At 42.0% G+C, this 13,903-nt stretch overlaps 1 protein-coding gene across 2 annotated transcripts in view; it reads left to right on the top strand.

Moving 5' to 3' along the window:
* LOC308410528 (FERM, ARHGEF and pleckstrin domain-containing protein 1-like) overlaps positions 1–13,903 on the top strand; it is a 57,324-nt gene that overhangs the window by 23,731 nt on the left and 19,690 nt on the right. For both annotated transcript variants that reach the window (XM_080903915.1, XM_080903916.1), the window contains exons 3-7: positions 10,045–10,149; positions 10,247–10,289; positions 10,466–10,544; positions 11,318–11,415; positions 12,509–12,623. In XM_080903915.1, the coding sequence (XP_080760041.1) occupies positions 10,045–10,149; positions 10,247–10,289; positions 10,466–10,544; positions 11,318–11,415; positions 12,509–12,623 (440 nt within the window). The remainder of the gene's footprint in view (positions 1–10,044; positions 10,150–10,246; positions 10,290–10,465; positions 10,545–11,317; positions 11,416–12,508; positions 12,624–13,903) is intronic.

Genomic DNA, 13,903 nt, shown 5'->3' with positions numbered 1-13,903 from the left:
CTTAAAATCCTTTAATTTTCTCAAAAATTGACAGTGCGCCTTACAATGCGGTGCGCTTTATGTATGAATTCTGGTTGTGCTTACTGACCTCAAACTGATTTTATGTGGTACACGGCGCTCAAAGAGCTGTCAAAAAATGTTTTAGCACAACTTTGTTGAGCTACGAAGCTGCACCACTTGATGGATTGTCGGAGCATTACGGTTGCTGTAGTCAGGAGCCTCACGGACTAATCTGGGTCCAAAACTCCATCTGCTTCAGGTCCCAACGTCAAACGAACTCTGCAGCATCACTGAGAGTTAAAAACTGTCTAAATTCTTTCATCTTTAATAAAATGATCACCATGGCTGCTTTACCAGGTGTAACAATTAAGTTTAACATCTAGGCATCCATGAAAACAGAATTTATGAAATTTAACCGAGTTAGAAGTTAGCAGGGAGTTAGCTCGCTAGCTTCCATCTAAGTATAATACACCATGTTCTGACTGAGAGATTTCTGAATAAATTAAAATGTACAGCTCTGCTATTACTTTCAACATAAATGAAGACAGAAAACTAAACAGCATTGACGTTTGTAGGGTTGCTGAAGTTGAATGATGTGCTACGTGATGCTAGCAACACAGCTATGTTAGCATAACATAAACACAGTGAAGCTGGAGGATGAACTTTTCCCACTTAATAAAAGTTAACATGAGGGTTCCTGATGGTTAGAGACAAATGTAATCGCATGGTAGGATGCTGTAAACAGACCAAACTTTAGTCAGGAGAACAACTGAGATAATCCATCCACAATAGAGGTTAGTCATTAATATACTGCAACAACATGGGAATAGAGCAGCTGGGAGAGAATTCAACATTAATGAATCAATGGTACGGAAGTGGAAGCAAGAAGAATGAGTTGAGTAAAGTTTGACTTATCAGATTTTTTTTCGCTTCATGCGCTTTATAATCCAGTGCGCCTTAGCGTCCGAAAAATTTGGTATATATACATTTATATAGAAAGTAAGGGGAGACTCCTCTAATGGCAAAGAGGACTAATTAAGTAGGAAAATGACGCTATGGCTCACTTAATCCATAATCTCATAAAATCTTCCTGATGAGTTTCTGTACTTGCTAGTTTCAGGGTTTATGTTATACACCTTAAAGGCTCACTTGGTAAACTGTGGCCCCATTTAGAGTAAAATAGGCAAAAAAAAGAAGTTGAGGCTTTCGGTCACTCAGACCCACTCCACCACAGAGGCTAGAATGCCAAACTAAGGACTGCATTAGTCCCTCCATTAGTTAATGGTTAATTCTATGTTTTATATGCGGTCTCTGTGATCATTTTGTGAAAATGAGAATGAATTTCGGACTTGTTTGTTTGTTTGAGCTGTTTTTGCATTAGTATGTGGTACAATAATTAATGGGTGCTGGCTGTGAATTCTGCCACACTATGAGCTTCTTATTAATTCTGCTTTCTGCTTTAATGCCATCCCATATTATTGCCTCAGTCTCTCTTTTTCTTGATCTCTACAGCACACAGAGCACACAAGCAGACATCACAGTGATTATATAGATCACTACATCTGCTCCAATATTAGCTTCTGTTAGCAAGCTGCTGTTTATGCATGCAGCGTGGCACATTTGCTTACAGTTAATTAGCATACTTTGGATATTAATTTTTCCAGAGGGCGTCCCATCTTTTTAGCATCTGATGGATTTGTGCAGGTTGGAAGCTCGGTAAAGTATACCTGGCCCGTCTCAGACTGTGGGAGCCAGTGCCCAGATTGCTAAATCAACAGCTGTTTGTTCTGCTGTTCTGATATTAATTTTCGATTTTGCATGTTGTCTTACAGTCCCAGCAGTGCTCAGAGTTAAATTAGGAAAATAAATATTCCAAAAATATTGAAAGAGTGTGTTTAGAGACAAACATCCAACATGCTCAACTGCAGATGTGCTTTGAAAAGTCTGAGCCGAGGGGAAGCGTCACACGCTGTGGGGATATAAATGATCCTGGCACGTAGTGGCCGAGTTTACTCGGACTAGGTGCATGAAATTGGACTGTAGCCCTGATTTAGTTATGTTTGTTCCTGGCAGACTGTGACAGATTGTGACTTGTAGTTTTTCCAGTTTGTTATGCAGAGCACTGATGAGGGTTTAATGGGGGATTTTTTTTTCTTGGTTTCGTGCCTCGTGTGCTGATATTTTATCTGTTACAGATTAATTTAGACCATTATTACATCGCTCGGTCTCCAAAGCATCACAGGTAATCACATTTAACTTCAGCCCCATATACCGCTGTAGCTGGTGTTACCATAAACCTAATAGTTCACTCGATAATGTCTTTTGCTCAGCTCTCTGGTGTATTCTGTAATAAGACCATCAGACGTAAAGGTCAGGCAAGGCATGGCTGGTGCTAAACCATTAAGAATTACCTCTTTGACATGTTTTTGTATTGAGATCATATATATATATATATATATATATATATATATATATATATATATATATATATATATATATATATATATATATATGAAAGGATTGCCTTTTTCGCTTTCTCCCTATTGGCCTGACCTTGTGGGAGTTATCTCTCACAGTTACAGTTAATTAAGCTCCTAATTAACCTATTGATTGCCTGCACACACGTACAGAGCTCCACAGTACTCACAGCTATGCGAGAGAACACACGGTCTCTTAATTCTGCAGGTGGTGATAATTACCTTTGCAGGAAAACTGTATTTACAGCTGTAGTTACACAATTTGCTTTTAAATCAGCAGGTAATGGCTGTTTTTTCGCATATCTTATGCATGCAGGTCTTTAGAATCTGGTGAGATGACATCTGATAATCTGGAAAAAAAAAATAGCTTGACCTCATAACGCTGGATGGAGACTGAATTTCTGTATTTTATTTTCTTTATTTGGCGGAAAATGTATTTTGGGCTCATTCTTTTTTTTCCTTTTTTTGTATTTCTTATGGTAATGCGGTGACACAAAACGAATTCTGTTCTTCAGGCTGCCTTTATCGAGCTTAGCTAAATGGGGAGTTTCTGCCTAAATGTGAAGTGACGCATCCTCCCTCTGAGTGACAGTAATCCCCAACTCTGAAGAGAGGCGGTGGTGGAGAATACCCAGCATGGGTTCAGAATTTGAGGCACTCTGAAAGCGATTTGGACAGATGAAGAAGAAAAAAAGGGGCCAATCTTTTTGGTAATTCCAGCTGCCTTAAAACCCGCTCTTGCCCTCTTGCATATTTTAATTATGCTCAGTGTTGGGTTAAGGCCTGATAGGACTTCACGTTGTGTTGGCTCAGTGTGGGTTTAACGTAGTCCCGTAGCTTTATCTTTGCGAAGCACACTGGCATGTTTGGTTGAACTCTGCTGCTGCTTGTGTACCGTCTCCACTAACGATGCAAACCTGCAACTGTGCTAATTTGTGGTGCAGCGACTGACAGTGGGAGGTCTTTGCTCAGATCCACAGATATTCAGCAGCACAATGGCCACAACAGGACACTTAATTGTACTTTATGCAAAATCAGTATGGTTCTTGCAGCCCTGACTCCTGGGAGGCTAGGCGGGCAACGTAATGAGTCCGGGGGTGGGGGGTTCCAAGAGAGAAGCAGGAGGAGGTGTTTTCTACCTCTGACAGGATCCAGGCGTTATTTTCATGGTTGTCCTCTCCTCTCTCGTGTGACAGAGTGGCTCTGGGGGGGGGGGGGGGGCTTGATAGTTAAATCATTTACCTGCTGATTATTTCCTAAAAGCACAATAATACTTTTAGATGTCATGATAAGTGTTTCACGTCCATTAAAACGGTTCAATATATGCCTCATCACATATCTGTATGAGCTCCGGGAGCACGCCAGTAATTTGACGGGATTATCAGCGGGTTCGTCTTCCTCCTTTTATCCCTTTGTCATATCCCTGCTGTAGTCAAATCACCCTGAGAACCTCTGCGGAGCATGACCTGAATCTGAATGAGCTTTAGCTGCTCCTGACTTCTCTGTCCTGCCTTCATTCCCCCTCCTTGGGCACCACAGCACAGATGCAAAGACGCCCACATGTGCAGGACAGTACTTTGAATAGTTGGCTTTAATGAGACAGAACCCATGGGAGTATGGGATGGTTAGTTAGCGGTTTCAAGAGGGATTCCGGCTAGGATGCATGTGCCTGCTACTGTAAACACTTTGTAATCTCAGCCCTTCCTACAGCAGCTTTATCAAAAGAGACGTGGTTCACTTAAGACTCGTTCCTGGGGTTTTCCACTTCTACCACAGTGACAAGTATGACGCAAAGGTTTTGCCTGGCAAAGCTCACTTTCAGTCTCCGGCACTAAGTCAATCAAACGTCGGTTTGATATCACTTGAAAATAAATAAATAACCACTTTTATAATAGTGCTAAGCCTGTCTGGGACCTTATCTGATAAGCGCTGCAGATATTTTGAATCTGAGAATTGACCTTTTACCACTTGCTTATTCCTTTCTTTGAATGACACACATCTCTTTCATCCGTGACCTCAGTCGACTTCCTGTGACGTTGCTGAATGTCACGGCTGAAAACCTCCTGCTGGCAGAGTCTTACTCTACATTCTGTCGAGGTTTAACTGAACCAGCAGGCACAAGTTTACCAGCAGGGTCCACGACACAGGAAAAGACAAAGAATAAACTCTTACGTCCCTCTTCAGTCATGTCTAACCCCTTTGCTTTAATGCCAGCATCAACTCCTCCCATGCACCAAGCAGTATATTCAACCAGACACGATTCCCTTTGTTTTTTCTGTCCATCTGGAGCCTCGAGGCACTCGCAGTCTGTTTGCCATCTATGGCACCCACCCCCATTACCCCACACAACCTCAGGTTTGTCCAGCATCGCCTGGCCTAGCTTTTTGTGGGTGAAGTGGGCCATACGAATATCTCCTGCAGGGGAATAGTAGAGGGAACACAGAGCTGCTTTACACCTGACCTTTATCTCTTTTTGCTGACAGGAGCTTACTAACAAAGGGTGCTGGGGGGGAGTGTTTGGTCTACCCTGAAGTGGAAACCCAGGCAGACATTGCTGTCATCTTTATTTAGCTGCATTTTGTCAGTCGGAGCATGCAGAGGGCAATGCAGCGGCGTAGCCGTACTCGCACTCACACACGTGTAAACAGTTGTAGCCTCCTATGAGTCTATGTTTAAGCCTGATGAACCCAGACAGAGTCTCCCGGCGCGTCTTGTCTGGTCTGAGATTGCTGATTCAGAAAGCGTTGCCTCATGCTGCAATTGACGGCTCCTATGTAAACTGTAAACCTTATTTTTTTATAGATAGAGGCCATGAAAAGGAAGATTGGTGACATTTTCTTGGCATTCCAGATGATGAAAGAAATGTCAGGTCCTGATGATGATGTTTCCTAAGACTGTAACCTTTCAGCTGAAAGCGGAGGCTGCACGACATGTATGTAGAGGTTTGAGTCAGCTGCACTGTCAGAGGGAAGAAGTCACAGCTTCTTTTTTGTCTGATTGTTGTACACTTTAGCGTTGGCCTTTTGACTTTATTGGTGCTTGTGCAGTCTTCTTAGAGACTACTTTGATGCCTAGATTTTTAACCCCTTAACACCTAGTGTATTTAATTTGATACAGCTTGTGTGATTTTTTTGAGACTTCTAAATCATCAGTAATCATCAAATATATTTATATATAAATTTCGGGCAATTATTTCATTGTTTATGTTTTAAAGAGTTAAATGTACTGTTTGCCATCTGGATGAACAGAGGATATAAAAACAGACAGCTTTGCTGTAATTAATGGTTCAGTGAATTGACACAGTAAATTATCTTGTGTCTTTACAGCTTCAGTGACCTAAATTAAATTAAATGAACAGGTCACTCTGAGATTAAATTCAAGTATTTTTGTCTGTGGCCTGTAGTGCTAATGACCCGTCTACATTGTTTTGGTGTGCGTTGCTCAGTTTTTGAGATATCAACTGTGGAAATCAGTGCCTTTCCTTGAATCTAATGGAACATGATCGCACTTGCCTTGTGCTGCTTCAGATGCCAAAAAAATGCACACAAACAGAGTTCCTACATTAAAGTGCTCACAACAGGGTTTGAGGATTTTTGAGTAACCAGGTCATGATTTCTAGAAGGAGATATTGCTGCTGACTTTTTCACATTAATGTTTTTGGAGCTTGGAGCACCTCAAGGGAAGTGCTATCGGGTCCCATTATTTTCAACAGGGGATAATATTTTCTAAAGCTGATATCTTCAAATATGGGCAACTCACTCCAAAACAACCTGAATGGTTAAGTTAACTGTCCCTTTAAATCAGATGTTTCTTAATCCAGACGTTCACACTAGGCCATTGCTACAAGTCAATATTTCAATTCAGTTCGAAGTTTTATTCATAAAACACAAATTCATAACAACAGTTGCCTCAGGGCACTTGATATTGTCGGCTACAGACCCAACAATATTGGAAAGAAAACCAAAGAGTTGTGAAGAAATTATTCCCACAGAACATTAATATCTGTGTTTTCTTCAAGACCCATTGTAGTACCGACTAGTGCAGAGCAAATGTAAGCTCTGGAAATGCTAAAAAAACAGCAAATTTAATGTAGCTTCTGAAAGTGTTAGCATGTATCAACACGTTTAGGATTTACCCACATATATGTGCTTGACAATATGTGGCAGCTATGGCACTCATTACCAACATGCAGGCACCCATTCAGAAATAATGAACAATTGGATTTCATTCCCACTTCAGTTGCAAGCTGGCTCACTGTCACACTGCCGTGGTTTAATGGCACACTTGAACAGAGCTTTCATTTATTTTATTTGTGATACTTGAACTTTTCCTGTACAGAAAGGTCAGAATCTCTGCTGTGAATAGATCAGAAATGATTTGGTCTCAGTAATTTTCCCAGTTAATACATTTGATGTTTTCCATGTTCTATTTGGGGATTTGCAAATCACTGAATTCTGGGTTGTTGTTTTTTTGCATTTTACACATCATCCCAACTTTTTGGGAATTGGAATTGTAAATCCATGTGCATTATTATGGAAATTGTTCCCCCCTTACAGCTAACACAGCTTCCCCTCTTTTTGGGAAGACTTTCTACTAGCTTTTGAAGCTTGTCTGCGGCAATTTGTGCCCGTTTGATAGCATTTCTAAGGTCAGACGTTGATGTTGGATGAGAGGGCCTGGCTGGCAATCTTCTTTCTAGTTTATCTCAAAGGTACGATGGGGTTGAGGTTAGGGCTCTGTGTGGTACAGTTAAGTTGTTCCATACCAAAATCATCCATCCATTCTTTGGACTGAGCTTTGTGCAGTGGGGCTCAGTCCCACTGGAACAGAAAAGCCTCTGCAAAAGCTGAAAGGATAGAACTATAAAAAAATGTCACAGTGAGCTAAAACATTAACATTTCCCTTCACTGGAAATAGAAAGCAACCCCATAACATTATCCTTCCTCCACCAACCTTTACAGCTGGCACCGTGCACTCAGGCAGGCAGTGTTTCCTGCTATTCACTAAACCCAGACTAAACTCAGTCTGGTGTCCAGACTGCCAGATAGAGAAACGAGATGAGATTTATCACTGCAGCACGTTTCCATTCCTCCACAGTCCAGCGGTGGCATGCTTTACATCACTCAAGCCAACACTGGCCTTGCAAGGAGATGCTGCTGGCATGGCAACCCATACAATGAAGCTCCCAGTGCTGATGTTAAAGTCAGAGGACTTTGAAAATCTGCAGTTATTGAGTCAGCAGAGCACTGGTGACTACCTATTGTGTCACTTCATGGCTGAATTGCTGTGGTTCGTGAATGCTTTGACTTTGCAATATTACCACTTACTATACAGCTCACTGTGGATTGTCTGGAAGGGAAGAAATTTCACTAAAGACTTGTTGCAGCTGTGCTATAACAGCCAATTCCTCAGAAATGTTTGTAAAGACAGACAGCATGAATACGTGCTTGATTTCATTCATCAGCAACAATGGGATTGAATGAAACACTTGAATAGAATGACAAAGAGGTGTGGCTCAGTATATAGTCCATATAGTCTATATTGAGCTCATGGTCTTATTGCCTTTGTGGCTGAATAAGAGAAAATCCCTGCCTACAGGTTCCCCAATGAAAAAAATGGAGTCAGTTGTAGTAATCTAGTAACACCTGTACTGTCCAAAGATGAGCGTCTTTCTTCGTAAACAGTTGGTTCAGACTTTATTGGGTAAATTTAACTAAAACTACTCCAATCCAGTACTGTATATCCCCTCCGGGTTATATCCTGCTAGGATTGATTAAATGTCTATTGTATTGCGGTATATTAGTAATAGATAGGTGTACCTAATAAAATGGCAACTAAGAGGGTTCGGTTTTGTAAGACAAGTTGCTTTTATGCCAGGTTTCATTATTACGTAGCTGCAATTAGGCTTTTAGAGACTCTAAAGTGAGTACTGTGTTACTAAGTGTCCTCCAAGTGCCTGCGCCAGTACAGCTGTCATCTTTGGGTCTTGTGCATCATTAACAGTGGCCTTATTATTGTGCCGGCTGCAGCGGTGTCAAATGGCAGTGCCGTAACTCCAGTCTGCAACAGCTGCATTTAATCAAGCACTGTCAAGCTTTAATCAGCCTCGGCCTTACCCATCTCTGCTTGGCTCGCGGTCATTTCTGCCCCGACAGCAGATTTATAGGGCTGGATACGTGAGACAGAAACACTCTTGAGCCTCAACACTGCATCTGCAGCGGTTTGTCCGCCGTACGTTTTCCTGGGGCACATTTGTTCAGAAAACATGAGACATAGAAGTCATTCAGGAGTTCATTTGCCTCAGTTAGGGTGGAATATTTACGTGTGAGAAGGGCTTAAGCTCTTTCCCTCTAGCCTGCTTGTCACCATATGGAAACAACTGGCTTCCATATGGCGACAGAGGACACCCTCTGCGCTGCCTGACGAGAGACAGTAGTGCTGTGTAGGAAGGACAGACGCGGGGGGGTGGCTGATGTTGTGAGTGGGCGCTTGTTTGGGAAAGACTTTGGATTTTTTTGTGAAAGTGTAAACCCTTTCACTAAGCTGGCTAAGCTTGTGTTTTTATTCTTTGAGCAACAGGAGCGCAGACTGTATCATTGTTTGCCTGTGAAACCAGACACATTTAAAGGCGGGCGAGACCCTTTAATACAGTTCAGCTGCATGAAGGGGAATTCATGTGACGCGTCTCTGCGACTCACTCTTCCTTTTATGTAAAAGCACAGGAGGAACTGCTTCCTTGAAACCCACTCGGAGACATCCCTGGATCATTATCCAAACCAAAGGGAACTGCTACTACAAACACTCACATGCTATAGCTGGGACACGCTCCGCTCTGGTGCAAAGCAGTCATGAGGAAGCAGCCAGGCAGAAATTCTCCTGCTGTGTGTCCGCCTGACAGAGCTCTGTCTTCTCAGGGTGCCTGCAACAGAAGTGTTTCAGTGGAAATCCCTGACTTTTACTTGACCTTACATGGGAAAGTTTCTCTCTCCAAAGATGTGGTGGATTTCTGAGGCCTGTGTGTTGTCACATCGCCAGGCAGCACGTGGGCTGCTCGCTCTTTCTTCAAAGTGTTTGCGCGCGGTGCGAGCGAGGACGGAGGTGGTCGGGGAGGGTCTTTATCCCGTCCTGATACTGTATCAACCTCAAAGGCCGCCAGGCCGTCATCAGTGACAGCAGTGACACTGAAAACACAGATCAAAGACGGGATCTGCCTCCCCCTCTGGCTCCAGCAGGGAGGAAGGGGTTTTGTGACCAACCGAGCCCGTGAAAGCAAGAATAGAAGGACGAAGGCTGGCAGAGGAATTTGGTCAAAAAAATGATTATCTACTTGGGTAGCATTCACTCGCATGGGGTTTGACAGGTCAACAAAGCCGGGCTCTTTTGCGCCTGAGTGCTCTTTTGTGTCATTCGGCCCAGAAGTTTGGCTGGCTTTATGTATGTAACCATATAAAATACCAGAGTCTCCTTTGACTTCAATGCTGAGGACAAAAGTGACTTTAAAACAGGAATAGTTACTGTTGCAGTGTTATATTAACTATAGCTCTTTGTCTTTTCCTTTTGTTCACAGCAAAAAGCCTCAGGCAAGGTGCTGTTTGACCTCGTGTGCTCCCACATGAATCTCATTGAGGGTGACTACTTTGGCTTGGAGTTTCAGAACCAACAAAAGATGATGGTGAGTAAATGAGAGCACAGAGGAACCTCTGTCAAGCATACCTAACGTAGCTTTCCCTAAAATCAGCTCCGTGTTGACCGTCTTCTCTCTTTCATAGGTTTGGTTGGACCATATCAAACCCATTATCAAGCAGCTCAGGCGTAAGTGCTTTAAAATACTGAACCCTATTCTTTGAAGAAATCTCTCTCAGTGAACGTTTCTTTGTTTGTCTGGAGAAAACCTGTAAGCGAGCGAGAAGCATATCTCGCTTCAAAGGGCTGCTGTTTTGTGTATTTGATGCAGTCCAATAGCAGATCTCTTTGTTGTGTTTACGCAGGGCCGAAACACACAATCCTGAGGTTTTCTGTGAAGTTTTTCCCCCCGGACCACGCCCAGCTACTGGAGGAGCTAACGAGGTGAGCTCCTCTCTGTGTGATATAACTTATCTTCGTCCCAACAGCGTGCTTATCTTCCGCTTGGCAATGAAACATGCACTTGTATACAGTGTGTCAGTGTAAATCAGTGTCACTTATTTCCACTGTGACTGAAAACAATTGTGGAAACATGAAACGTGCTGCGGTTCCCACAAGATTTATTCCCCGCCACGCTATGCTGTTCACATATCAGGGCTGCCACGTTTCTGATTTACCTCCTGGGAGATTAGTGCGGAGCTAATGGTTTTCCGGTTTCTCCTTTCTTGTTCTGGACTTTAAATCCTGGTTATTTGTCATAATTATTCATTGATTTGAAAATGCAAAAGACATTGAAAACATTTTTTGGCAAACTCGGCAGCTGAAGGACGGAGGTGGATGTAAACTGCTTGACTAGTTGGCGCTGACGTTAGATGTTCTCAAAAAACCAAAGAAATTATTATGCCTCTTATCAGGACTATATTTGTTTCTGTGCTGGACTACAGCCAGGAGGTGCAATGTGTTCAGGAAATGTCCCGAAAACTAACTTTACTTCTTATAGATTTCTGAATTTAAACTGTACACTTGTTCCAGCTGACTGTGGTTCAAAGAAAGGCAAAAGATGCTTTTCATTTAGTTAGAATTTGCAATAATCCTCTTGGCTGCCATGTTTGAGTTTAGCAGTAGACTTCAATCTGATCCAGAATTCAGGTGGTAGAAAACACCAAACTCCAGCTCCTCCTTTTGTATAATGCGAATGCTGTTTGTGTTTGGCCCAGGTACCTGTTTGCCCTCCAGATCAAACAGGACCTTTTCTGTGGACGTCTGACTTGCAACGACACCAGCGCCGCTCTGATGGTCTCCTACATTATACAATGTAAGGAACGCCGGAGCTGTTTTTGTCATTAAGCTCACGGGAACAAAACACACACATAGATGAAAGGCAGTCATGGTAAAAAAACAAAAGTACACCGCAAAGTACAGTATCAGTTCTAAGATTTTACATGAAAAGTAAGTAAAAAATAATCTAGTCCTCACCAGCTGTTAAAATTAGGCAAATACAACCTCAGACAAACAAATACACATGACAAATTACAGCAAGTAGTTATTTATTTGACGAAAAAAAACCAACAAAATGTAGAAGCAGTGTCTGAAAAACTAGGTAAACGGTGATTTAGCCTCACATTTGTCTCTAGAATACTTTGAGGAGTTCCCAAATCATCACCATCAGCAACAATCGCTTCACTAAAATCACTGATGTCTTTCATTCTTGGCATTGTGTGAATAAACAATGGCTCCAGACCAGCAAGCTGCCTAAAGTAGTGCTTTTATAGAGGTGCTCGCACTCGCTGATGATCAGTTAATCAAGTGCATTTGATTATCAGCACCCAGCAGCTACTTAGCCTCATATTTCCTGCAGAAGCAGTGAGGGTTTTTCACACACTGCTTTTTCATTTTTGATGAATTTCTTTTGTTAAATGAATAATTATAGGGTGTAAGATGTCATGTGTTGTTGTTCATCAGAGGATTTGTTTACCTAATTTTAAGAGCAGCTAAGACACGGATTATTTTTATTATATCCTGATACAGAAAACATTTCATCTAAAGATTAAATGCTTTCTTTTAACCGTGAATGTAACAGTGCACACTTAACACCACTGCAAATTGATTATCTGTGTATTACGGTGGGTATTTTTTAGTTAGATGGTGCCAATGCCAGGAAATCTGAGCATTTTCACTGCTGCAGTCTGTCACACGATAGTGATCAAAGTTTTTTTGTATCAATAAAACACTAAAAGAGGAAAAACCTTTAATTCCTCCAGAAAAGCCACGTTCTGAAGCGCTTTTACAAGCACCCTACATTGACTCTCTTTGCTATTATTCTCATTATTATCAATTCTTATTTATTTTATTCTTATTTTGTATAACATGAGCTTTTTCACCCCCCTTTCTTTCATGTCTCCCTTAAGCTGAGATTGGAGACTTTGAGGAGAGCCAGTGCCGGTCACACCTCCTCAACAACAACTACATCCCAGATCAAATGCCCCTCATTGACAAAATCATGGAGTTTCACTCAAAGAATATGTGAGTAGAGATCTTGATTCAAGGCTGCACAGTGGTTTTAAAATAAGGCAGTTGTTTGGTTCCAGTCGTAGTTTCTGTTTAACTCTCTTCATAAGGTCACTGAAGGCATGGCTGCGCTCAAATTACTCTCTCAACCCGTCAACAGGAAATGTTGTTTCAGACCGCGTGCGTGTCCCACTGGGAACTTTTATTATAGAGGTGGCACATTCAGGAAAACAGCCATTGAATGAAAGGCTCCTTTCTCAGAGAGCTGTGTATTTTTATTATACACGGGCTTAGAAAAGGCAGTCTTTGTAAGTTGTTTTACAGCTTCTGGCCAGAAGTGGATGTGAGTTCATCTTCTGCTCTGTCTATAAAGACTACTTTCCTCCTAACAGAGATCTGAAATCCTCCTTCAACCTGCTGCATGACTCACGCTGCTGCTGTCGGCCGGTTCAGTAGGTTAAAAACGCAGTTTGTCAGAGAGCGCTCTGAGGCGTCTCGTGCAGGAGGTCGCAAGAAGTGAAGCTGGCGATTGAACTTGGCGCTTCTTTTTAGGCTTTTCTATTATAACTGCCACTCGTTTTGGGAGTGGTATGTTACTGGAAACTTTCCAAATGTCCTTAAAGCACATTTCACAAAATTCCCCCAACCGTGCGTGGGTTTGAATATGTGCCAATGCTTTGCTAACACTTGTCTCACCTCAGCATTACAGGGTGTCTTGCCAGAGATGGGCACGCAGTGGGTGGCTGCGGCAACATGAAAGCAGCTCCGTTAGAGCTGACTGCTCCCTTTAACTTGCTCTTTTTTTCCCACCAAGAGTCCTTCTTAGTTGATGACTGCAGTACTTCTGGCTATGTGCCATGTAGAATTAAATCTCTTATTAATTACCACACACAGGAAACAGGAAGGCTTATCCACTGATAAGAAATAGGAACGTTAGTTGGCATTTGCAGCCCCTCCCACCACTTCTCCAGAAACTCAGATAAACTTGAGAAACCTGGATTGAACTCTGTCTTTGTCTTTCACTTTAATAAGCCAGATATCCAACAGGGGAATACGATTCATTTTTGTCTGAATTTACCCTCCCTGCTCTAATAATTATTTCCAAAACCATCTAGAAAATACTTTCTAAAGTGAACAATGAATAGATTGAATTTTAAAGCTCGTGTTCCTGTGTGTAAAAGATTTTTATGAGCGTATAACACAGAATATTTTGTTGCAATAATAACACCAAGGTTTAAAAGATATTAAAGAGTTTAACAGATGTGGGTTAAATAAAAGCTACTTTCAGCTGGTCC

This window comes from Rhamphochromis sp. 'chilingali' (assembly GCF_963969265.1).
Source record: "Rhamphochromis sp. 'chilingali' genome assembly, chromosome: 14".
Lineage (NCBI taxonomy): Eukaryota > Metazoa > Chordata > Actinopteri > Cichliformes > Cichlidae > Rhamphochromis > Rhamphochromis sp. 'chilingali'.
Note: the sequence above shows the minus strand (reverse complement) of the source record. Positions and strands in the feature narration are given on the sequence as shown.